The 25,457-nt window shown below is 40.0% G+C and overlaps 3 protein-coding genes across 3 annotated transcripts; all 3 read left to right on the top strand.

Annotated features, from left to right (window-relative positions):
- The first annotated feature begins 99 nt into the window (after nucleotides 1–99).
- ano6 (anoctamin 6) lies at nucleotides 100–15,078 on the top strand. The gene is made up of 20 exons (XM_051392481.1): nucleotides 100–419; nucleotides 4,811–4,881; nucleotides 5,450–5,578; nucleotides 7,846–7,911; nucleotides 7,994–8,281; nucleotides 8,380–8,493; nucleotides 8,675–8,790; nucleotides 9,050–9,184; nucleotides 9,420–9,525; nucleotides 9,960–10,020; nucleotides 10,178–10,323; nucleotides 10,508–10,585; nucleotides 11,044–11,272; nucleotides 11,356–11,525; nucleotides 11,612–11,709; nucleotides 11,929–12,059; nucleotides 12,171–12,376; nucleotides 12,621–12,814; nucleotides 13,284–13,389; nucleotides 13,484–15,078. The coding sequence occupies exons 1-20, from the start codon at nucleotides 326–328 to the stop codon at nucleotides 13,700–13,702; spliced, it is 2,757 nt and encodes a 918-aa protein (XP_051248441.1). The 5' UTR covers nucleotides 100–325; the 3' UTR covers nucleotides 13,703–15,078.
- Nucleotides 15,079–15,814: 736 nt separating this feature from the next.
- Nucleotides 15,815–21,685, top strand: pwp1 (PWP1 homolog, endonuclein). Its single transcript, XM_051393020.1, has 15 exons — nucleotides 15,815–16,163; nucleotides 16,944–17,002; nucleotides 17,159–17,322; nucleotides 17,473–17,558; nucleotides 17,779–17,875; nucleotides 18,070–18,180; nucleotides 18,341–18,471; nucleotides 18,693–18,766; nucleotides 18,900–18,996; nucleotides 19,093–19,154; nucleotides 19,235–19,346; nucleotides 19,888–19,978; nucleotides 20,398–20,519; nucleotides 20,661–20,766; nucleotides 20,965–21,685. The coding sequence occupies exons 1-15, from the start codon at nucleotides 16,098–16,100 to the stop codon at nucleotides 21,057–21,059; spliced, it is 1,473 nt and encodes a 490-aa protein (XP_051248980.1). The 5' UTR covers nucleotides 15,815–16,097; the 3' UTR covers nucleotides 21,060–21,685.
- Nucleotides 21,686–22,255: 570 nt separating this feature from the next.
- mrpl42 (mitochondrial ribosomal protein L42) lies at nucleotides 22,256–25,073 on the top strand. The gene is made up of 5 exons (XM_051392297.1): nucleotides 22,256–22,390; nucleotides 22,806–22,860; nucleotides 23,309–23,393; nucleotides 23,599–23,762; nucleotides 24,948–25,073. The coding sequence occupies exons 1-5, from the start codon at nucleotides 22,312–22,314 to the stop codon at nucleotides 24,991–24,993; spliced, it is 429 nt and encodes a 142-aa protein (XP_051248257.1). The 5' UTR covers nucleotides 22,256–22,311; the 3' UTR covers nucleotides 24,994–25,073.
- Nucleotides 25,074–25,457: the final 384 nt, after the last annotated feature.

Raw genomic sequence — 25,457 nt, forward strand, 5'->3', positions numbered from 1 at the left:
TGAAGAAAAAAAAATAAAAAACTTTTAAAGAATGTAAAGTGGGCGTAACTTGAGCTGTCAAATGTGGCTGAGAAACATGAACACCCTCCTTCTCCTCCGCCTTCGACCCCACCCGTTAGAGTCCCCCTCTCTCAAGTCACAACTTGAACCAAGCTAACTTTATGCGGCTGAAACGATGTTGAGAAATAAAGTAAGAATGTGCGGAGGAAGGGGCTGCGCTTTAAAGTGACTACATTATCATCTACGTGTTGTTTTTAGGTTGTTTTTTTTTTTGGGTTGTTGCTCTCGGTGATGTGACTGGAAAACCCCCTTCTCCACAAGGACCATGGACGACAACGACATCTTCGAGATGGACTCCGTGGCTGACACAGAGGAGATGGAGGCTGATACTGAGCTGGGCATGATAGATGAAGAAGTTGGTAAGAGAACACCTTTATCTTTCGCAAGAGTTGTCTTGTTGTTGTGGGTTCATGGACAATGTCTGGACTTAATCCCAGCTATCTGGAGTACAGTATGTGTTACATATGAAACTTTTCCTCCCTGGGAAAAGTTAGCACACACTCATTCATCACCACTCTGCTTTATAATCTGTTCTCAGTTTAAACAGTGAAGCTTTCCTGGGTGTAACTTCCCTAAATACACCTTTAAAAGTTGCTTAAAAGTGGTGGACAATAATAAAGTACATGTATTTCTACTTTCTAATATACAAAGTACAACTGTGAGAGGCTGCAACTTCACTGCACTTTAACTTTTGATTCATTTTCTTGCTTATAAATCTGTATTTAAGTAGGAACTTGAATGCAACACTTATTATAAGTATAGTATTTTTACCCTTTGCTCTTTTATAAGATCTGCTTATGATGACTGGTTCATGATTTCCCTGTTTGTTTCATGTTTCACAATGACTATTTCTGCCATTATGAAACACGACCCATGTGTCATCCTTAAAATGTTATAATGTTAATATAGAAATAGACGATCAAAAAAAGGATTCTGTGAGCATAGGAGTCTGTTTAACTCAGCGTGTCAGAAGAGCTGTTTTACACCAGTGGGGGTGTGACGCACACATTTGTAAGAGCGCACGAGGTCACACACACACATATTGCCAACACAGATGAACATAGATAATGGCTGTTGGGCAACCATCAGTTTAAAAGACAACAGCCCAAAAGCAGCAAAAATCCATGTTTATTTTTTATCTATATTATGTCTGCTGTGGCTCTTGGAAAGGCTGCAACTTCAGAGGCCAACTGATTGCATCTCTCCGCATTTTTTGTGTCTTGCACGTCTTACATTCCTGACACAACAAACTGAAACCACATCTTAACTTTGGAATAATAGACACTTACAGCTGCACCACAGTACGTTACAGTGTCTGTACAGCTGTCAGGAGAATCTTATGGGAAATGTTTTTCAGTCTATACGCGCCTTTGTGTTTTGTCTTGTCCACAATGACATACTGTCTCAGTTCACTGAGAAACAAATGGTCCTTTGGGCTAGCTTTAATAGTTGTCAGTAAGTACAGTACATAAAAGGCCCTTACCATATGGAAATGGTCACTGCTTTTCACACTGTATCACAAAGGCCATGCCAAAGTGCTCTCTGTATAATGGAGCCTATTATCACCTGTTATGAATTATTAAGGTTCACTCTTTATTGCAGCCTGTGATGGTGTGATAACAGCACAAAAACACACAACACTGGCTCTTATAATACTTTTATAGTTTGCTTTGGCTTAATAATGTGCAAAGTGAACACTGTGGTGAGACAGGAAGTCTTATTTTTACCTCACTTTGTGGCTTTGGTGCCGTATTCCTCTTAACATGGCTGTAGGTCAATGCATATTAGGGAGAGAGGTAGGTCTCCATTGCTGGAAGCATGTTTCAGTGGAAATGAATCATTAGTGGTCTTATTTCTCATTCGAAGCATACAATTATTGGCACTAAATGTAAATACTGAAGCAAGATCTTAAGTCTGATTCTGTTCCTGTGAAAGACATTATACTCATAGACCTTGAACACATGTCATAAAATGCCCCGGGCTCTGATGCAGAAAAGAATTTCCTGTTAGATTATAAGAAGGTCACTTTGCTGTTGCTGGCATTAAACTTGAAGAGTTAAGTGTTGAAGTGTTAGCCCTTAGATGGAATAAAATCTGGATCATGCACCATGCTGTGCTAAATAAAAAAAACGAATCCAGCTTGGCACAGCTCTTTCTGTTAAAGAAGTATGCGTTTGTTTGGTCTGCTATTATTTCGTGTGTTGTTATGGAGGATGTTCTCTAGGGAGGAAGTGAGGGCTGGGTGGGTGGGTTGGTTGTGGCAAGAAAGCAGCGCAGATTCAACATGCTTTTCAAAGTTTCCACTGCAAGTTTCAGAGATTTTGTTTGGGGTTTATGTGTAATGACTCAACACAACATTTTATTTGTTTTACACATCAAAGTTGTGACATAGTGATAAAATAAAAATGTGGGTACTATAGTACATACATATAAAACACACAACTAAAGAAATTTAGTTTAGTAGTCCTCATATACATACACTGTGATATAGTTTACTGTGAAGATTTAGGTCTTTTTCACAAGTGAGAAGAGTCAAAAGCCAGGCTGTTTAATTCCTTCTGGTGATAAATAAGTCTGCAACAAAATAACAATGTCCCTAGGCACTGTCATTAAGGGATACTAGGTAATTTGTCTGTGGTTCACCTGCTTGTCAAAATTCTACCAGACCTACCAGAATAACAAGATTTATTATAGGTCAGACTGTTAGGCTGGTAGATGAGTTTCCAAAGTAAAGTCTTATTTGATGAGCATTGATCACGCAGTTAAGTTTCCCAGGGTGTTACTATGGGCAGTGTTTGGAAAACAACATCTGTCTTTAGTTAGTTGTCTTGTTCTCCTATTTATATGGAAAGATTTGAGGACTTTCCATATTGGACGTTGTGTCATCTGTTTTGTAAAGAAAAATGGCATTTATAGTATAATTATTAAGGCATATAACTGTGGATATAGTAGTTGATCACATTGGTTTTTGTTTGTTTTGATGTGGTCAATGGTGTGATCACTGACTGCAGAGTTCTACATGATCATTTGGGGAAACACTTTAATAGATACTGTGTAGGGACGACATAGTGGTGACCTATTTCTTTTCTTTTTCCAGGGAGTAATATAACATTGTGGTGAGTGCGCCGTTATGTGCAAGCAGTAAAACAAAACACTAGCATGACGTTTGGGGGAAGCCGTCCTGTAACAGGAGGAGTACTTCCCTCTGGCAGGAGGCTGCGGTCCATCAGGACCAAAACCTCACACCACAAGAGTAGTTTTTTTTCCCCATCTGCAGCTGGTCTCATCAACAAGACCCGGGGCCCCCACTTACACTGACTGTTAAACCCACCCTGTGTAAATGCAGTACATTAATGCACTTCCCTTGGTGTTTTTTTGTGTTGCATATTGCAGATGTCATTATGTGTCACACTGCTAACTATGCACATTTCTGTACAGCTCTTTACTCATTTATTTAAATATGCATCCATTTTATACATATCCTATTTTGTATCTTTTTATCTATATTTATATTTTTCTATCTTGATTTTGATTCCTTTGCACCAAGGCAAATTCCTCGTAAGTAAAAACTTACTTGGCAATAAACCTGATTCCGTGCTGCTTCAGTGAGTGAACCAGTGAGGTAGAAAATGAATATTGTTTGGTCAGTTTCCAGTTGATAGTGCATGAATGTGAAGTAGAGCAAGGTTGTGTAGGGTCAGCTGCAACTCCTCTGGAAAAGAAAGCTGAGTCTACAGCTATGCTAGCAGCCCTGTGAGGCTGTACTTGAGCTGAACACTAATGTTAACATGCTAGTGTTTAGCAGGTAAGCTTGAATATAATAAAAGTCTGATAAGACTATATCACTTGCTCTTCTTTTTAATGTATTTAAACACATACAACAGCATTGTACTTGCTGTGTCACTGAGCATCTGATTAATTAAGCTGTGGTTTCAAACTGGGTCACTTAAATCAGAGGTGTTGAGGGTTTCAAGTGTTGTTGGGTGCTACAGTACGCTGGTCCCGGGTGCTCTGTTGCAACAAGCACAGCTTCAACTTAACCGCAGGTAAATGGCAGCTAAACCGGATGTATGATGATGTAACTCTATAAAGTCCGTCCCACACAGGAGATTCAGAGGAGTGCCACATAATATTAATAGTGTCAGCTAACCATCAATAACTTCTAAGTTAGAAATACCACTGGGACCATATACAGTGTTTGTGTTTCATCATTATTAAAATTAAAAAATTATAAATAATGCAGTGGCAGTGGGTCTTACAACATATCTATATTTATTTGACTGAGTAAACAGTTCACATGTGCTGACAAACAGACCTTAACTGCCCTCAGTTTGTCAGATAACCCTCTCTCTGGCATTCAAAGTATGTGGTTTTACACAATATAACTATTATTAGTAGTATTATTAGTTATTGCACAAACTTTTGAATAATACATGTCATTGAAATTATCACTATATTAAATAACCACAAATAAAAATACGAAACAACATCAAATTTAATATACAGATATAATATACTATATACAAATATGAATAAAATTGCCGCCAGTAAAGGTTTTATTGGTGCACTGTACTGCTCTGGTTTTTCTTTTGTCATGCTTGAACCATAGACATATCTAAAGCATATATACAGTATATTTATACGATAATGTATCGTTTGGGCTAAGGTAAATATCCATGTAGTTTTGTGCGTCTTTGATTATTATTTTCCCGCTGCATTCCCATTCATGTGTTTGGTCTGTTTTTCACAGTTTACCCACAGGAGTTCCTGCCGACGTATGAAACCATTAAGGAAGGAGCAACAGTAGCCAAAGCACAGCTGGTGAGTCCACACAATAACGTTGGTGTGAGCTACAGTAGCAGCACATCAATCAAATGTACTCTGTGTGGGTGTAGATCGACTGATTGATTGTTTTAATTAAGTTGTCATACTGTCCATGTGGAGGAAGCCACATTACTTGTATATTTCAAATATTATCCACACACCTACCTGTATTTATAAGGATTATAATACAAATCTTAGCCAAAATAATTTCAATTTTCTCAAGCTTTTCTTAAGGCACACTTATTTAGCTAATAGAAGGCAGATATTTAAGTCAGTGGATCATGCCAGTTATTAAGAGTGGTGTCACAAGTCTGATGTGTGTGGAGAGAGAGAGAAGAGAGAGAGAGATGAAGGGCGGATGTCATAATGTTTGTTGACTCTTCCCACTTCTCCTGCACGTCCCACATCACTGGCTGGTGAAGGTCAGTGTTTAACAGTATCTCTGCTCAGACTGTCCACACACAGTCGCTCCTCTCTCCGGGGCATCATGTACGACATTATGGAGGAAGAAGTGTTCGAGTTCCAGGCTGCAGAGTTATCTGATGAGCCTTGTTTTTGCCCTCAGGCAGAGTTTAATGACAAACCGGACTCCTTATTCTTCAATGATGGCGTGAGGAGGATCGACTTCATCCTGGTCTATGAGGATGAGGATAAGAAGGACTTCGAGAAGAGGCACACGTTCCAGCGTCGCAAGGTAGCTCTCTGACTTTTTAAACCTTTTTTAAGCTGCTACTTGTTCCTGCACAGTACATTTTAGAATAAATCTGCAGGTATTTAAAGTAATGGAAGTGGTGTAAAAGTGAGTGTAAAGTGATCTCCCCTAAAAAAAAAATAAGCATCTGTAAAAAGTTATGTTTTGAGTTTTTCATGTTTTGCTGAGTGTACTGTTGAGAGATGACAGGAAATGTGGGGAGAGAAAGGAGGGGGACGTCATGTGAATGACAATAGCAAATAATTTGTCTATTCAAAACAATATTCATTATTATTATTATTATTATAGAGTACAGTATAGCGATGAATGAAACATGACATAACTGAACCAGACGGGAATGCAAATGAGAACTTCTACTTATTAGGAAGGATATGGCTGAATATGATATGCCTTGTGTGTTATATTACAAATACCAACCTATTGACTCTTGCCTATTTGTAAAGGGAGTTTGTATTTACAGCAGGGTGGCAGTCCTATGATGTTATAATAATTACTCGTGCCAGTGTATGTTCAGCACTGTGTGTACAATAGTGCTTTAATCTTCAGTTATCCAAGAAAGGGAACAGCTGAGCATACATTGTTTGTATAGTTCCTTTCTACTTCACTTTAATTCACCATTTTGAACTGTGAGTTGTTCAGGAACAGCTCCGGGCTACGTTGCCTGGGGGGGGAGTTGTGGAAATGAAGAGCGTCACTCTTTCACTTACACCAACAAAACTTTGCCAAGAGAATTCAGATCACATCAGTCTGGTCACAAGTCTCCTCATGTATATTTGTCTAACGTTGGCCCTCAAATTTTAAACCTTAGAGAGTGTGAACAGAGTAAATCCGAAAGCAAACACTCGTTCCAGGTCTGTCTAACTACCTTTTAGCTGAGCCGGATATGAACGTCAGGGATGTGTGCAGGGATTGTGCACAAATCAAGAACACTGCGACATGAACTGACATACCGACGTCTGTTGTTTGTTGCCGCCTGTGTCTTTCACAATAGGTGTACAGTGAGGGGTGTGCAAGATAAGGCTTGAAAATACTGTAGATCCGCAGACCTTCCAGGCTGTTACCTGCACTGTTGCAATCGTAACCCTCAAGTTGTTTTGAAATTGAGGCTGTGCCCTGTGAAGGCTAATACCAAACATCATTAATTTGTAAATAGTTTAGAAAATGGTAAAAGTTGGCAAAAAAGTTATGTCTTCTGTTAAGTCTTTTTTTAACAGAAACACGTGTGTAGAAGCTGATCAGCCAGTTTTAGCCAGTTCCCGGGAAGAGACCTGCTCTTACGGCTGTTGCAAGTCTCATGAGCTTCTTCACCACAGATCCACTGTAACTGAGGCAATTCCTCATTTGTAATCATATTAAAACAAACTAAATCCAGTTAGGGATGACAGAACAGTCTCTACCAGGCACTCCCTTTTTTTTCCCAGAGTCAAATGTGGGTCTGAACAGGAGTTGCAAAACCTTTTTTTTCCTGCTCCTAATGCTGGAAGGGCGTGGTTCACTTCAGATACTGTTGGCAAGATTGCTAGCTTTCAATGAAGCTAAATTCACTCACATGTTCATTCATTTTCATGTGCTTATGCTATTTCCTGTGTGTCATGTAATCAGGGTTGGCTAAAACAAACTGTAAAGAGATTTTGGCTTTTGCTTTGCCAACACCCTCAAAGGTATTCCTTAGAATGGGATTGACCTACCGGAAAATGTGTAAAGGTGCCTTGGATGATATGATCCCAAAGAATCAAATGGCTTATAAACTTCAGTATAAAAGCCGTTTGAACAAGAAGATTTAATAATGTTATTCACTGTACCTGATCCTTTTAGTGAGCTCCTCTCTCCATTGCGTCCAGCATTCACTGTAGCACCATAGTTGATGACATGCTACAACAAGAACGTGCTATGACTTGCTTACAGTATTATCATTCTTTACCACTATGCACAGTGTAAATAATGGTGATGATATGGAACTGGAACATGTCTAAATAAGTGAGCTATCAACTCTACAGTTAGCTTTAAATGAACATAATTAAAGGTCATATTAAAACAATATTGAGAAAATTGAATCACATAAAGCGAAAGAGGCTAATTCTTCTATTCAAATCAATTAAATGTATCTAAATTAAAACACTTCTGTGTGCTCACAGTATTTCCACTGTGTTTGGCACATGAGTCATGCATACAGCTTCAGTACTTCCCATAGAGAAATTGAATTAAAACAAGAAGCTCATTGGAAGTCTGTTCTGTGTTCTCTTCTGTAGAGGCGGCGGGAGTACTTCGAGGCCAGCCTGATGAAGATGGGGCTGGAGCTGGAAGCCACACAATCTGTAAGCAGACTGCACTTTTTTTTTTTAAAGGTTTCTCTCACTGTATCTCGTATTAAAAGCAACCCTCATTCGTGTTCTGCAGGTAATCGATGAGAAACTGCTGTTTGTGAAAGTCCACATGCCGTGGGACGTGCTGTGCACCTACGCCGAGGTCCTCCACATCAAGCTTCCCATCCAGCCCAACGACCTGTCCTGCCACCCCTCCCCGTGGCGCTGTCTCTCTTTCCTCACCAAGCCCTTCTACCCCAGCGAGGAACTGATCACCAAGGAGGCCGAGTTTTTCACCGCCGCCTTTGAGAAAGACCGTCTGGACTACTTCTACATGAAGGACAAAGACACCTTCTTCACTCCGTCCATGAGGAGCAGGATGGCAAGTTGTTTTCATCTTTCACTTTTATAACTTTAAGGATGAAGTTAATGTAAAGGAATTCTATAGGGCTGTAAACATAAAACCTCTTCTTCTTCCAGGCATACTACATCCTGAGTCGTGCCCCCTATGAAATACGGGGGAACATAAAGAAGTTTGGCATCACCAAACTGCTGGGAGGTGGAGTGTACAAGGCTGCCTATCCCCTTCATGATGTAAGTGATATCATTTGCCACCTGTGTAAATGTTCATATCTGTCGTGCTTTTAGTGAATCTAGTTTTGTGTCTTTTTCAGTTTATAACAGTCATATTTAGCTTGGTTTTAATGCTATTAATGATCTAAAAATTTGCTGAAATCTTTCTTTGTTTGTGTTATTTCCATGTTGGCTATTTCAGTGCAGGTTCAATGTCAAGTCCAAAGAGGACGACTGCCCCAACGAGAGATATCTGCTATATCAAGAATGGGCTAATCCCAAAAGCTTCTACAAGATGCAACCACTTGACCTCATAAGGTGAACACATCTTTTATGTTCTCATCCAAAAAAGGAACTTATAAGTACTAAAATGGCTCTTTCATGTGTTTCAGCTCAGCTTAAACTGAAGTGTTTGCTCATGTTTATGTGTCAATAAAAAGTGTTTGCCTGCAGTTACTTTTCCTGTGTGTGCAAGCAGGAACAAAATCTGTTACGCCTTTGTCCTGTTGAGGTTTCTTTTTCCTAATTGATGAGCCAGAGAAGTTGTGATTTAAAAAACAATTGTTTTTTTCCACAGGAAGTATTACGGGGAGAAGATTGGCATTTACTTTGCCTGGTTGGGTTTCTACACAATAATGCTCACTCTGGCCGCTGCTGTGGGATTGGGTTGTTTCATTTATGGATACAGGACTCAAGACACCAGCACCTGGAGGTACATTCCCTTATATACACTCCTTGAGATGTCCCCAAGAGCTGTTGAATGAAGAACTTAGTATAAGTAGTTAAATTATGTATATATGCTGTTTTGAGATGAATCAATATTATTAAAGTATAAGAAATACCGCAAATCCTCATTATGTCTATTTTTCACCCTGCTTTTCACCTTTGCTTCATTTTTATACACTTCCCTGTATATTAATCTCTATTCTGTGTTGAAATTACTGCAGCAAAGAGGTGTGCAACCCTGAAATTGGAGGCCAAATTGTGATGTGTCCACAGTGTGACAGAGAATGCAAATTCTGGAGGTTGAACAGCACCTGTGAAGCTTCGAAAGTGAGTGAATGTTTTTCACTTTGTACGCCATCGGCTAAAATTAATTAATATATTATAATAGTATAATATATATGACTATGTCGCTATAAGATAATTATCTGAACACATTTGTTTGAGAAATTCTTTCACCTGTAGTTTTGAACATTTAAACTGCAGCTCCAGCCGAGGCTAGCAGTGGCTACTGCGTCAATAGCAACTAAGCTTATTCCATAATTGTCGCTTGAGGCTACAGTGGTCGCTGTTACACACTGTAGGTTGTCCATTTGGACTGCAGCTGCACACAATACAGTTACAGAATTACCATATTTGAATGTGTGTGGCTGTTATTATCCCGAGTGGCACGGCAGCAGTTGTGTGTTGCATTTGCATGTAAGCAGTAAACAGCTGCGACAGTTATAACCCCCATGTTTCTCTCTTTTTCTTTCTCTTTGCAGAAACTTTGTATATTTGATAACTTTGGAACCCTGGTATTTGCAGTTTTCATGTCAATCTGGGGTAAGTTTTATATAATTTCACAAATCACTTCCACAGAGCGTATTGTCATGCTACAAATATATTGTAACTTATGATTTGAAATGATTATTTAAGGTTAAGTTGTTGTTTCTTTTTTATTCCTTGCTTCATCCTCTTCCTGTTCATTTCCTGGCTGTAGTAACTTTGTTCCTGGAGTTTTGGAAGCGCTACCAGGCTGAGCTGGAGTACGAGTGGGACACTGTGGAGTTTCTGGAGCAGGAAGAGCCGCCTCGCCCAGAATATGAAGCCAAATGTATCTATGAGAGGAAAAACCCAGTCACAGGGGTAAATCACATACACAGCTAAAGATGTATACCATTGTCAGGAAACCGGTTTAATCTTTAGTTAATACAAAACAATAAGAAGTTAACATGGGTTCTAAATATTGAGTCAATAAGATTTAGAGATGCTTTGTTTTGCCTCATTGTTGTCAAAGTACAGTATTTTATATTGATTGTTTGTGATTTAGGTAAAAGAAAAAGTTCCCTATACAGCCTGCGGACGATGCTTTCGGGTGTCGTTAGGAATTGGGACTGTCGTATTCTGGGTAATGTAAATAAATAATTTTTATTTCAGTTAATTTTTCTTGCTATTTTACCAGTCTGTAATTCACTAACTAAGATTTTCTGTGAATAAATATGTAGTCTGGTACTAATTTTAGGGAAAATGCTAATTTCTTTGAGCAAAAAGGTCAATTACTCATTTATTATTGGAAACTTAGCTCTTAATATACATTGAATTGTATCTTTGCATGTAGACAAATGACATGTTTCTGCTTGTTCAGCTGACTAAAAGACTCTTAATGTTATTCTAATTAAGTTATTAATTGGAAGTTTACTAATTGAACATCTCTCTATTCTAACGTATCTATTTTACCTACAACTAATGAAAAATTAATAGTTTTTTCCAGGAAACTTTTCCAAAATTATCGACCGATTAAATAAAGCAAAACCTATTTTCACCATAATATGCATCAATCTTTTTATTTTCATTTTTGTCTTTTAGATTTTTTTGATCCTGGCGTCCATTGTGGCCATCATTGTCTACCGCCTGGCAGTATTTTTTGCCTTCTCAGCTAAACTCAGGACTCAGGACCTGAGGGAGCTGGAACCCCTAAAAGAGTATGTGACGCCGCAGATGGCCACGTCAGTCACTGCCTCCCTCATCAGCTTTGTTGTAATTATGATCCTCAATGTTCTGTATGAGCGGGTCGCCATTTGGATCACCGATTTTGGTGAGTTTGAATTTTACTTCTGCTCAGTATTGACTTGCGTGTGCTTTATACTGAATCCTTTCTTATCTGACACACAATAACAGAGCTTCCGCGGACCAAGACAGACTACGAGAACAGCTTGACTCTGAAGATGTTCCTCTTTCAGTTCGTCAACTATTATTCCTCATGTTTCTACATCGCCTTTGTCAAGGGGAAAGCAGTTGGTTATCCTGGAGACCCCGTCTATCTCTTGGGAAAATACCGGAACGAGGAGGTACAGTTTGTCCTTCTAGCTGTCGCCTGTCTAACTTACTCACTTCTTATTCTTAACTCTTGCTTTGTGTCTTGTTTGTCCTGCAGTGTGATCCTGGCGGTTGTCTGATCGAGCTGACGACTCAGCTCTCGATCATTATGGGTGGAAAAGCCATCTGGAACAACATCCAAGAGGTCTTGCTACCGTAAGAAGTCAGAATCTAACAACAATTTTTCAGTTAAATGTAAAAAACAAAGTAATACAATTAAGTAACAGAATGGCGGCTTACAGAGGCAACGGTTCCCTGGCTCATTTGCTGCTTGCAACATGTGTCAAGGCCAAGGCTGTCCAAGGCGATAGCTAATCATACGTCAACTCTCCAGTGTCATATGGAGTCACTTATGATCTCTTCCTCCTTCCACAGGTGGGTGAAAAATTTGATTTTTCGCTACTTCACCCGTGTGACCTCACAGAAGGTGATCCCTCGCTGGGAACAGGATTATGAGCTCCAGCCTGTTTCACAACTAGGACTGTTCTATGAATATCTTGAGATGGGTAAGTGGAGAAGAAGGTCTTCTTCAGTCCCTTTGTCTACCACATTTAGACCACCTGGCACAACTGAATCCTGGGTTGTTTTTTTACACTTCTATCTCGTCTCTCTTACAGTCATCCAGTTTGGCTTTGTGACTTTGTTTGTGGCCTCCTTCCCTCTGGCTCCGGTCCTGGCTTTGGTCAACAACCTGTTTGAGATTCGGGTTGATGCTTGGAAAATCACCACTCAGTTTCGCCGCGTGGTGCCAGAGAAGGCCCAGCATATAGGGGCCTGGCAGCCCATTCTTGGAGGCATCGCTATATTGGCTGTGGCAACAAATGTAAGTTACTGTTTACACTGGATTATTAGTTATGAGGTACAAATGTAAAATGTAATGTAATTTAATGCAGCAACGCTTCAGTAAATCCTACTTTTGTAAAGCATAATATTCAGTTTTTCAGTAAAGTTTCACAATCTAATGCAGTCTAGTGAGATACAACAAACTACAGACCTTAAAATGAACATATGTTTGAATCTTCCCGTCTCTATTACTACATTTACTTTGTGTCCTGGTGTCTCAACAGGCCATGATCATTGCTTTTACGTCAGACATGATTCCACGGTTGGTCTACTACTGGTCTTTCTCCGTGTACCCGTATGGAAATTACTCTAATCACACCATGGAGGGCTACATCAACAGCTCGCTGTCTATATTCAGCACCAGCCATTTTTCTAATGAAAGCATGCCCATAGCCACTTACAACATCACCACCTGCAGGTACAAATACTAATCCTTGTGTGTGCTGTATTCAGTTTGTCCTTGTTGGACTATGAAGAGAGTACCGTGTATTTTATTCTAACTGTAATCCATTTGGAAAACTATTGCTCACTCAGTTAAAACACATTAATGGATTTACATTGTATTTTGGTTAGAAAAAGTCTTCCCTAGACATAATTTTATACATGAAAGGACACATATGTGATTCCACTTGAAGATATTATTGATAATATAATAGTTCAATGCTCGCAATATTGATGTCCCGGGGGTTAAATCGGGGCTGGGGCCTACAACGTAGGCCTATGATGGGCTGGGCCTCTTTGGGGCTCAGATATAAATTCAAGAAACAAAAGGCACAATAGTGTGATGGAAACTTGTGGACCAAATAAAACCTCTTTATATGAACACACAAGAAATAAAATATGATGGTGGTTTCTGAAGTAAATAATTAAAAACCTTTCTGTCCTAGGTACCGAGACTTTCGGTATCCCCCCGGTCACCCCAGGCAGTATGAGTACAATGTCTACTACTGGCATGTGATCGCTGCCAAAATGGCTTTTATAATCGTTGTAGAGGTGGGTATACACAGGACATCTCCGTGGCACAAAATTATTATGAAAACAAGAATGAAAACATATTCATTGAGGTGTCTTTTTCTTCTCCTCACAGCACATTGTGTACTTAACCAAGTTCATCCTGTCCTACGTGATCCCAGACGTCCCGTACGCTGTCAGAGAACAAATCAAACGAGAGAAGTACTTGACGCAGGTTATCCTCCACGAGACCAACCTCAAGCTAGTGACCAAACGCTTGAAACCAATCAATGAAGAGACCCTTAAAGACACAGCGATGAAGATGGCAATGGAGGAGCTTGATCCTGATTTCTGACAGTAGAAGAAAAAGTACGGAAGATGGGATGAGATCTTCATCCCTGATACTGTATATACATACATCCATACTTAGTGTATTGCTGCACCGACCCACAACCAACACTTGGTGAACCAGTGACTGAATTAACACCGGAAACAAAGTATGGACTTCTGTTATGAGAAATGTGTAGCAACCAGTAAGGAAGAAGATGTTGGGACAAAGAAAGGAATAACCACTGTTGTTTTGTTGTCACCCCCGCTGTCTGTCCTCACACTCTGGATTCCCTCAGTGTGTCAGGCCAAAAAGTGTGAAAGGGAAATGCACCTGCAATCTTTTATTTTAGTAGTGAAAACAGATTTACCAAGATAAGACAGCAGACAGTGCTAGAGGAGAAACTAGGTGCATTGATTTTTGCGGCGCGGTACAGAGAAGAGAAGCAGTGCCTCACACTTTGAAGCTTCACACTAAATAACAAATACCATTTGGTGTATTAAGCATAAAAAAACAGACATTTGCTCAGTTGTAATGGAGATAGTTCAGTTGTCTGTTAAGATTTCTAGTTTTATGACTACATATATACCTATATACTATTGCACTGTCTCACTTCGTCCATTGAGCTACTGGCTGGGGGGCTCAAAGCTTACATGTAACCAACAAGTGCCACTGCTGGGTGACTGTTTTACTCTTATGCTGTCATGAAATATCAGTATTATCATGTACAAAAATTGCACCACTTTTGGAAGAGATGATTAAGAGGTTATTTTTACTCTTCTATCTCTGTTACTGGCACTAAAGCGCTGTAGTGATGTGTCAAACACCTCACAATGTTACACAAGCGATGAATAGGTAGACAATAGAATAGACGTGGACGGCGTGTAAAAGTTTGATGTACACAAGTTTACAAACCACAAAAATGATTTAAAACTGAATGCCTTTTTTTTTTTATCATCACACCAAACACGGTTTAGTGTAGCTTATATTTTTAATTAAATGAATGAATCGCAAGCCTTGGTGGTTTAGTTTATGTGAATATAGTCTGTCTCTTTCTTTATCCACATACTCGCATCGACTGTACTGTTTTGCACATTGAGTTCTCGTCCTGTGCCACGACCGCTGCGCTGCACGACGTTTTGACTGCCTGTTATAGGTCATATATCCTGTGATGTAGGCGATGTGGTCATTTAATCTTCTCCTGTGTCATTGCTAAAGTCCTCAATACCTCTGTTGTATTATTGCCGCGCCCCCTGGTACTATAGCCACCGTTTATGTAAACAGTATCATATACCAGCAATATTTTATGATGCATATTTTTCTTGTCTTATTGTTTTATATAAAGCCATGAAATTGTTTTATAAAAAATAAATCCCTCTTGTACTTAAAAATCTTTAAAGATATTATTGTTTGTAGTGTCCTCTGTACCTCTGTCACGGTGTACTGACAATGCCCGGTGTACACTTCCACATCACTGCAGCAAGATGAGAATCAAAAACACTTCCTGCTACTGTTTTTGTATAATATATAACACACACATCTCTCTCTCTCTCTCTCTCTGCATCTGATCATGAACCTGACGAGAGCTCGAAACATATGAGCTTATTGAGTTGTTTCAGCTGCTTTTTGCTCCACTACAGCTACAGCACGTCATAACTGGAGCACAAAAAGAGCAGGAGTTGACAAATCAAGACGAGGACGGAGGAAGGAAGAAGAGCGAGAACAGCTACAGGAGGAAACTCCCAACTGAACAACTTGAGGGAGGTGTGGAATGCCATCACACGCTGTAAAGTTAATAATAACATTGAAAGATGGGGGTGAAAAAAGCAACAAGCTGAACCGGTTGTTTATTAGTTTCACTGGTCGGGCTGCTGTTTGCCTTTTCAACTCCTTTCTCAAGTTCATCCACCAAATTCTCCCTCCTGCTCAGCTCTCAGCGTCACAGCTGTCCGCCCTGATGGCATCAGTCCAGCTGTTATAGGGGCTCAGCCATGTCTAGTCTGCCAGGATATTTTGGTCCTTACTCCCAGGAGGAAACCTCCCAGTGATTTCATAACAGAAAGAGTTCCTGCACGGTTTATTAATTATTTATTATTTGGCAAACACTAATATCTCATTTGCAGATATAAAACCCAAGAACTAGAGCTGGTGGTGGGGGGGAAGCATTAATATGACATATATATATGATAAACAATATAAATATCTGTCATTAAAGATATCTATAGATGGCTTTACACCTTTACAACATTTTTGATCAGGCAGGCTTTTCAACGCTCTAGTGACGCCATCTAGAAGCGTCAGAGGGCCCATTTGAACCCACGTGTGTACACTGTGGGCCAACCAGGACACGTTTACACATCGTATTGTATTTATACTCATTTCTATATAAATATATATCGATAAAGCGCACTGTGTCTCCAGGATGAGCGCCCAGATTACTTGTGTCGGATGGGTGGGGAGAGGCGTTGCCAAGGAAACCCCGGAGAAGGTAAGTCGCTAACATGCTGGGCTAGCTGACGTTAGCCGACTAGAGGCTAATCTGTCAACATGGCAGGTACTCGGTGCTCCTGTGCTCGTTTAAATGACATTTCCAGCTAACTTTACAGATAATGTTTCTCTTTAAACTGTCACACACAACCTGGCGTTGTAGTGTGTAAACGCACTTTGTCTAGTAACTGTAGTTTTAGCTGACTTTTTAAGAGCCATTTGCAGATAGACAACCAACCCAAGTGACAAGAGAAACGTTTTGCTCCAGTAGATAACATGTGAGAGGTTGTAGGTAATGTACAGATGATGCTTGTACTGCAGCAAAAGTTGAAAAATCGATTAAACTGTGGAAAAGTGGAGTTTATCCGTCAGTTATTTAAACTTGAGGGGAAATTAAGTGGACAGTTTTGAAACAAACAAACAAAAAAAAAGTCTGTTCTTTGACAGTTTTTCTGCTTGACAATGATAATGTTTAATTCCTCTGAGTATGTACAGCTTTGTGTTAAGTGTTTACCTGTTTGCCTAAAGAACCAGGTTAAATTACTGTGTTTATGGACCCATGCTTCATTAAAATCAGGTACACTGGAAAGGTCAAGACTTAATAATAAAAGCATGGTACCTGCCACTGTACAATTCCTATGTATTAACAACTAATGCCAAGAAAGAAAAAACGTTCAATAATAATAATAATAATAATATAATACGCCGTCTCCCTCTTTGCTTGAGACACATGAGTTTGTCAGTTTTTTTTAAGCCACTACTTTTTATATTTCCATTTCAGGTTGAGTTGAGCCAAGAGGAGCTACAGCGCATCATCACTGAAGCAAAAGAGGAGCTGGGGTATGTTTGACTAAAACACACATTACTGCAGTCTGTGCCTCTGTTTCATCTGCTGGTATTGTCAAAACGTTCAAGTGTCACAAGTGTCAGCGTTGCCCCGTTGTTCTTCCCACGAAGCGGCCGGTGTCATGTTTCTTGTTTGCTCTGCTGAATCAGGGAACTAGTAGTCGAAGATGACGAAGAGGAGGATGAAGGTATTGCTTCTGAGCCGAATCCTGGCAGTGATACACCCGACGTTGCTGAAGTCCCAAAGGATGAGAATGAGGAAGATGACGAGCTAGCAGAGTATGGCCTGGATAAATATGATGAAGAGGATACAGGTGAGAGAGAGGGGGGGTGTTTACTGTATGTACAGTGTGTATATCCTCCGTTTTATTGTGTCTCACCACTTTACTCGTGTCGATATAAATGTAACTGAAAGTCTTGTTCAGTCTGACCCGGTATCTACTCTTTGTCTGTCTCCAATTCAGTGACCTCTAACCTCGGCGACAGTCTGGCTGGGCTCACAGTGTTCTGCTCTAATGATGAGGATCCTTACATCACCCTCAAAGACACAGTGAGTGTCCTCACTGATTATATGTGCATACACATTCAGTTTAGTCCCACTTCAAGTAGCACCTAAAGCCTGATAACAACTACAAATGTATATATGCTGTAAAAATTCAGATATGCAGACAGACAAATATGATTCCCAGAGCAGGAATGTCATTAAACCTGCATTAAAGCCATACGGTTTTAGCTCTGATGTTAACTATTAGCTTTGTTCTTCCCTCTAGGACCAGTATGAGCGAGAAGACTTCCAAATCAAGCCCGGCGACAATCTCATCCTGACTGGACGGGCAGAGAAAGACTGCTGCAATTTGGAGATTCATGGTAAATCTCTTCATATGCAACACAGCGAGATGACAGCAAATATCTTGAAAACACAGGGAAATACCTTTTGTTTGTTTGGAGACTGTTGTTCTAGCTTACTGTATAAGCTGAATGCATAACTGTGTATGTTAATGTCCCTATGCCTCGCCTCCCAAAACATTTTTATATTTAACGATTGATCTCTCGCTTTACAGTTTATAACTCACAGGAAGAATCTCTATATGTTCATCATGATATCCTGCTGCCAGCTTACCCGCTGTGTGTGGAGTGGCTAAACTTTGACCCCAGCCCTGGAGAAGGACTCGGTAAGAATCTTGTGCCTCGCTCCGACAACCCCAACAAATCCGGTTAACTATTCAAAACAGGCCTCAAGGTGTATTCCCTTAGATTCTTCAACATGTCTGTTAAGCCTGGCATTTATTTGACAGTAATGAATTGCCAGTACTGACCTGACTTTACTTACAGCTAACTACGCCGCTGTGGGAAACATGACCCCTCAGATAGATGTGTGGGACCTGGATGTGGTGGACTGTTTAGAGCCAGTCTTCTCCCTGGGCAGCAAAAAGGCCTCCAAGAAGAAAAAGAAGAGCAAGAAGGTAGAAGCCTGTTTGTATACTGTCTTATACGAGCATCAGTGTGGTGAAAGTGGCGTCTGGTTAAGTTAAGGTTAATCTGATTGGAAATGGGATGATTTCTTTTCTTTTTTAGGATGTTTGAAGGTCATTTTTGCATTTTCAACACCATCGATTGTCATTATTTCTTTGTTCTATTTGTTCGATGTCATTAACACGTTGCTGCCTGTTCTCTCTGATGCCAGGGGGCAGCAGCAGCAGAACCTGTCGAGGGGCACACAGATGCAGTGCTTGATTTATCCTGGAACAAACTGGTCAGGTCAGTATTTTTGGAGCATTCTTTGTACTTTTCCTCCAGTATTGGTGTAAAATAGGTCTTAAAAAGGTCTTACAGAGTAAATTTAACCTGTTGCAAAACTCTGTTAAACAAATCCACCTTTTTCTTGCCTTAGAAATGTGTTGGCCAGCGGATCAGCAGATGACTCAGTTATCTTGTGGGATCTTACTCAAGGCAAACCAGCCACAACTCTCCGCAGGCACACTGATAAGGTACTCCATGCTGGATGTAATCTACAGTGTATTTTTGGTTTTACACAGAATTTGCGGCCTTCAGCTTCTAGAAAACAAAATCTTTTTTTCTTCTAGGTCCAGACGTTAGCATTCCACCCATTTGAGGCTCAGACTCTGATATCGGGCTCATATGACAAGTAAGTTTAATCTAGCATTGTTGATATTTTATTGAAATAAAAGACTTTTGTAAATTTGACTTTGACACTCGTCTTTTCAGGACTACTGTGCTGTACGACTGCCGCAGTCCAGACAACAGTTACCGGACCTGGAGGTTTAGCGGTCAAGTGGAGCGTCTGATCTGGAACCACTTTTCACCATGTAACTTCCTGGTATGTGCTCAATTTCTTCTGCTCCATTTTAAAGGAAATAATCCGCAAACAAGGATCAGCAGTTTTACTCTCAGACTCTTTTTGTTTTCATCACATTTGATTGCAACTCCTCTGAGACACTGTCTCTCAACAACCGACTGTCCTGGCCTCCACGTCGTCCTGTAATTCCTCATAATGGACACCTCGTTGGGCATTATCCCTCACATAATCTGTCAAGAATGTCATCTGTGTTTTTCTACCTCCCAGTCTTGCAGAGATGAGACAGTCTTAAGAACTTCAACAACATGATGACCTATGTAATCATTAGATTAGGCATGTGGTTGTGGTAACAAGCATGTTTGTCTCAGAGAGATCCAGTTGCAGAGATTGAGTCAGGTCTGGTTAGATAACTAATCATTCAAAATCACAGTTTACCCATTACACTATAAATATAGCTGGTGTGTTTGCTTTTAAGTCATTGTGCTACAAACCTTGTTTACCTCTCTTCTAGTATTTCTTTCACAAGCTCAGTGGATAACCCAGAGTTGTGGTTGTGTTTCAGGCCAGCACAGAAGATGGATTTGTCTACTGTCTGGACGCACGCTCGGATAAACCTGTTTTCACACTGAGGGCTCATGATGAAGAAGTGTCAGGTAGGTTGTGTGTGTGTCTGTGTGTCTCTGTGTGTCTGTGTGTGTCTCTGTGTGTGTAGCTGTCGGTCATGATGAGTCACGTAGGAAGGATAAAAGCATGGGTTGTGAGGAAACTTGTGGTTGTTTCATTTTGGGGCAGTCTTTAAAAAAAAACGTGGTGATGAGCCAGTAACACTAATTCCAGCCATGTTTTCCACCATGTAATTTGCATGTAGGCGTATTGTGAGTGTTGTATTCCTTTTCTTTCACACGGTGCATCCTGCGGACATGAAGATGAATAAGCGGGCGTAGAAAAAAGGATGGAGTTAATTGTCTGCGAAACCAATGCTGTTTTGGTTTTTTGGCTGACTTCATGATGGACCTAATGTTTTTAAAGGCACATTGACTGTACGATGAAAACTTCCTCAACATCTCTGCAGGTTTGAACCTCAGCAGCCAGATTAAAGGATGCCTGGTCACCTCATCAGCTGACAAACACGTGAAGATTTGGGACATACTGGGCAACAAACCCAACCTGGTGCACTCAAGGGACATGAAAATGGTAAGAATTTACAGCTTATAGACGTTACATTCTTTCACACATATCACTGAAGGGTTGTAATTGGTCGTAAGGCATGTCAAAGTCCTGAAGTTTATGGTTGTTGAAAGAGTTATAACAACATACTCTCCCACTTGTGAACAGGGTGTGCTCTTCTGTGCCTCGTGCTGCCCTGATATGCCCTTTGTCTACGCCTTTGGGGGGCAGAAGGATGGCTTACGGATTTGGGATATAAGTGATGTTGCAGCAGGTATGTTTTTTCTTTTCTTTCCTGTGTCCTTTTACTTCACACAATTTGTGCTGTTCATTGCAATCTTATTAAAAGTTAAATAATTTGTCACTTTTATTTGAGAAACATGTTCATTCCAATTACCTGTTAGGTAATATACAGTGCCTGATCTATTAATTATGAAGTCTGTTAAATTAATAATGCTTTGTTTGGCTTTAGTGGCTGAGGTATTTGGCAGTCGAGAGCGCCTGGTGGTGAACGCGGGATCGCAGGCATCCAGCGGTGCAGCGACAGCAGAGATGGAAGTCTTGTAGTGACGCTCTGGATGCATCAACAACCTGTAAACACGAATGAACTGTGGACACCTGGAAACGTACGAAGCTGCTCCGCTTGTTGCTGAGTTCCTCGGAGGGCAGCGCTTAGTACGTCGAAACACGAATTGGAGTAAACAAGGCTGCATTCGTTAGGGGTTTGAAAGGTTGGCCAGAATGCAAACTGGTATTAAAACGCCTGAAAAACTTGTTCAGCTTGTCTCTCTGCACAGATAATAACAGTGGCTTTGCACTCTTGAAGACGTCATGAGAAAAGACAAGAACATATTTCTTACGTTTATTCATATAAGTGAATATTTCCCAAGAATTTATTTTTTGTTTTTGAGTTTGGAAGCAGTGATTCAAATATTTTAATTGTTTTATATCAATTTGAGAACTTTCTTTCATTTTGCTTTTCTTTGTACATTTACAAATGAAACATGCTACCAAGAGTATTTTCACATGAAAGTGTGTCATCTACATTGTGATATTGCATACCTGGGTTTCCTGGTAATAATGAATGGTAAAATGAAATATTAAAAAGAAGCCTGGCCAAAGTATTGAAAAATAATAGACTCTCTGAAAAGCTGTATATTCAATAAATAAATACCATTTATAAAATGTGTAAACCTTCTGTTATTTGGAATCTGCAGTCCTCAGTTGGTGAATGACAGACAAGGTACATTGTGATTCTGAGGTCAAACCTGGTGCTGCAGACACAACATCCTCCTCTTAGATTTTTCTTGTTGTTAGGTCTTCTGTTTGTGGTGGATTTTTGGGGTCAGTTTCATAAAGATTATGACAATCCAAACAGCTAAAGCCTATTCAAACACTTTATTAACCATCAAAAACTTACTGAATCAGTACAATAAATAGTTTATATTAAATAATCCCTTAACTCCAGTTTGAATCTTGCTGTATGCCAGTTTAAAATATTGCCATCTGAAGCTGGGCAGGGTGTTAAATACTTAGAAACCATTTCAGTGGAGCTGAGATTTTTTGCCTTGAGGATACATTATCGAGCCCTGTGAAATAAAAATGGGAACAAAAATGTTTTTAATAATAAATGTGTTTTGATTAAATAAAGTTTTCAAATAAGATGCAAAAAAAGTGAACAGTTTGTTCATCAGTATAACGTAAAATGGCAGGATTGGGGAAAGGGGCTGGGTTTGTTTGACAGGTGGAACTCAAGCTGAGTGAGTCCGAGCGCTCAGACGGAACCATCATAGTGATGCACACCCGACAATAAGTGAGCATGGCGTCGGGTCACTTGTGCAAGCTACACGGCCTCTTAACGCGACTTTCCACCAGCACGGCGCTACGAAGTGCACAAAGTAAGTCCTGTTACTCTCAGTTTGAACGCAGTGTTTGTCGGCGGTCGACGTTAGTTCACCGGTTATATCCGGTAACGCAACGACGGTAGCAGTAGAAGCTAACAGGGGCTAACCTTGAGGATGTGTGTAGCTGCTTGGTAAACACTTCTGCTCCTAATAATGAGGTTTCCTCTCTCACACCTTTATTTTCTGAGAGAAATAATATTCTTTAGATTATAGCTACTTTATTGGACCCAGCCAATTTCGGTATCGTCCTCCATTAATGCTTAAAACCCACTTGTTGACTTGGTTCCTGGTTAATGTTAGCTTTCAAATGCGTTGTATAATATTTAGCCCAGAAGTTTGAAAGTTTATTTATTAATTATGTTAAATTGTATAATATCTGTGTGTTTTTTTGTGGTTTTTTTTGCTGCAGCATGTTTGGTGCCAGTGCGACAGATGTCCGGTGGTCCTATAATTGATGATAACTGGTATGTTTTTTTTTAAATAAGTGTATATCTATATTAAGTGTAGCTATGGCACTACTCCTGATATGGCATATGACTTTATTACATTGAATGAGAGGTAAACAAGGAGAAATAGAGGATGGCACAGAAGGGGCTGTAACTAATGTTATGAGGAGAAGGTTGTCACTGTTTTGTTGGTCTGCCTGTCTAAATGTACCTCTGGGGACACACTGGCACTTTATTAAGTTATAGATGCAAGCTGTGTCCTTCGCCTGTGTGTTAAAAGCTACTAATGATTATGCAAATTACTACATTTCAAAGAGTTTTTGTGTATTTTTGTAAAAAATATGAATCAAAGTATTGAATAAGTAAATGTGTGTGATCACAGGGCTCCTGTTCCATGTTCAGAGCTTATTATTATAAGTTTCTAAGATTTGATCAGGGTAATAACCTTGCAGTTTCTTTGATTTAGTGATGTGGAAATCGGTCTGACTTCAGATGGGAAAACCGTAGTGTGCTACCATCCCACTGTCGACATTCCTTATGAGCTCACCCAGGTAAGAGAGTGCTTTCATAAAGATCAATGTGTTTGTTCTCTAATGACAGAATCTACTGTTTGTTAGCTGATCTCACTGATTATGACTGTCACAGATGTACATCAGTTAGAAATATAATGGTAATATTAGTTGCTGGATTGTTAGAGATGAACATGTAATAAAATATGTAAGAGGGGGACCATGTAATGACAGTAAATCCTTGCAGCCTATAGAACGGCCGGACCCCGTGGCCAACCAGGCTGAAACCCACGACCAGGTTTTAAAGGACCACCTCGGCAAGGAGGGGCTGCAGAGCAACCAGGGGCCCTCTATAGAGGAGCTGAGCAAGATGTTTTTCACCACCAAACACCGGTGGTATCCAGTAGGACGGTAAGTACACGAGTGACACAGCGTTGACAAAGGACACTACCAGTACACCATTTCACTTTTTTTTTGCATTTACAGAAGTAATCTCTCGTCTCAAAGGCATTGCTGCTGTTTTGAGTTAGTTAGTTGATTCAGTGTAGCTGCAGAAGAAGACGAGACACCTGGTCTCGTCACTGACAAGAGGTCTGCAAGCTTTCCTTAGATCAAAACTTAGGTCTTGTGTCCACATAGTGTTTGTGTGATGTCTTTTTTTATTTGTTCCCAATGAGGAACAATTGAAAGAAAAAGAGAAAGCACTGCTTCCATCGGTTTGTGAGTTTTTTCCAGAATGGTGCTGGTGTCACCCTGGTAACCAAGAAAATGGAGGAGAAGCTTGTTCTGACACTGTCCCGAGCTTTATGAAACTATCAAAACAGAGACAGAAAACAAAAGTTCTCTACCACGTTTTGCTGTCATTTATGGTCGTGCTAGATTCTCTTTCTCTCTCTCTCTCTCTCTCTCCCTCTACTTATTTGGCTGAGGGCGGGGCTCAGTGCCTACACACACAGAGCACAGCTGGCAGAGGTGGAAACAGTGAACGGGATGAAGTGAAGGTGGTTGATGACGACTCCAGTAAAAAGTAGAAAAGCGATATTTCCACCTGCTTTGTTTCGCAGTTGTTGCTTTACACAACCACGGCACGTTTGTTAAACTAATAAGCAGATTGTTAGAAGGTGTCACGATATTGTCATAGAAACAAAATCCATGTGGGTTTTTTTTTTTTTCTCTCACTGGAAAAGTGCTTTATCCCAGCTCTCCCCAGCGTTTTTCTGCCAGACAAAAACCGCCATGTGGACACAGGCCCTTAAACAGGAGAAAGTATGACCTACTTCTTCTCCTAGCTCAGTATTGAATTCTTTAGCTTTGAATAGTTGTTCTCATGGCAGAATAACTTTTAAGTGTTTCACATGTTAACGTCATACTTTAGTATGGACACAGTGCTGGCTTATCAGGATTAGATCAGTCACTTTAGTAAGGACACTTGCAGCGTCTTGTAGTCATTTTTTATTTAGCTCTTCCACTGTACCTTATAGGTGTGTCCCTGCAGTGTAAATCTATAAAAGCTAAAAGAAAATCTGTCAGCTCATCAAAAAAATCCCTCTGTAGATATTGGTCAAAATGAATTTCCTCCTGTTTCACTGTTCACAGGTACCACATGGGACGCAAAAAGAAGGATCCTCCGAAGGACAGATAGTCGAAGGCCAAGGTTACGAAACAGGAAATGTTTGTTTTTGTTATTGTCACAATGATGTATAATAAACTGTTAAATATTAAGTCAGTTGTCATGAGTTTTTGTATCAGTGCTGAACAGTCATGTGATTTTGAAATCATACTTCATTACAGGTTATACTAGTGTTTGCTGAACTTCAAGATCTGTTCATATAGTTTAATACTGTGTTATGACATTACACACAGACTGTGTTTAATAGAGGATTTAATTGATTAAGATATTTGCTGCCAGATCGACCAGTGCATGTCAGCTGTCAGTGCCACTTTAAATGATATATTAATAATTGATTGCGTAATTAATATTAATGCAGCCTACATGTTGATTTGTATCTGAAGAGATGGAGTGAAGAAATAGTGGCAACTCCTTATTGAATTTGAAGAAACCACTAATGTAGTTGCTGTTCTGTGCCACAAGATATGAACAACCAA

The sequence above is a fragment of the Dicentrarchus labrax genome, unplaced genomic scaffold (assembly GCF_905237075.1).
Source record: "Dicentrarchus labrax unplaced genomic scaffold, dlabrax2021, whole genome shotgun sequence".
Classification (NCBI taxonomy): Eukaryota; Metazoa; Chordata; class Actinopteri; family Moronidae; genus Dicentrarchus; species Dicentrarchus labrax.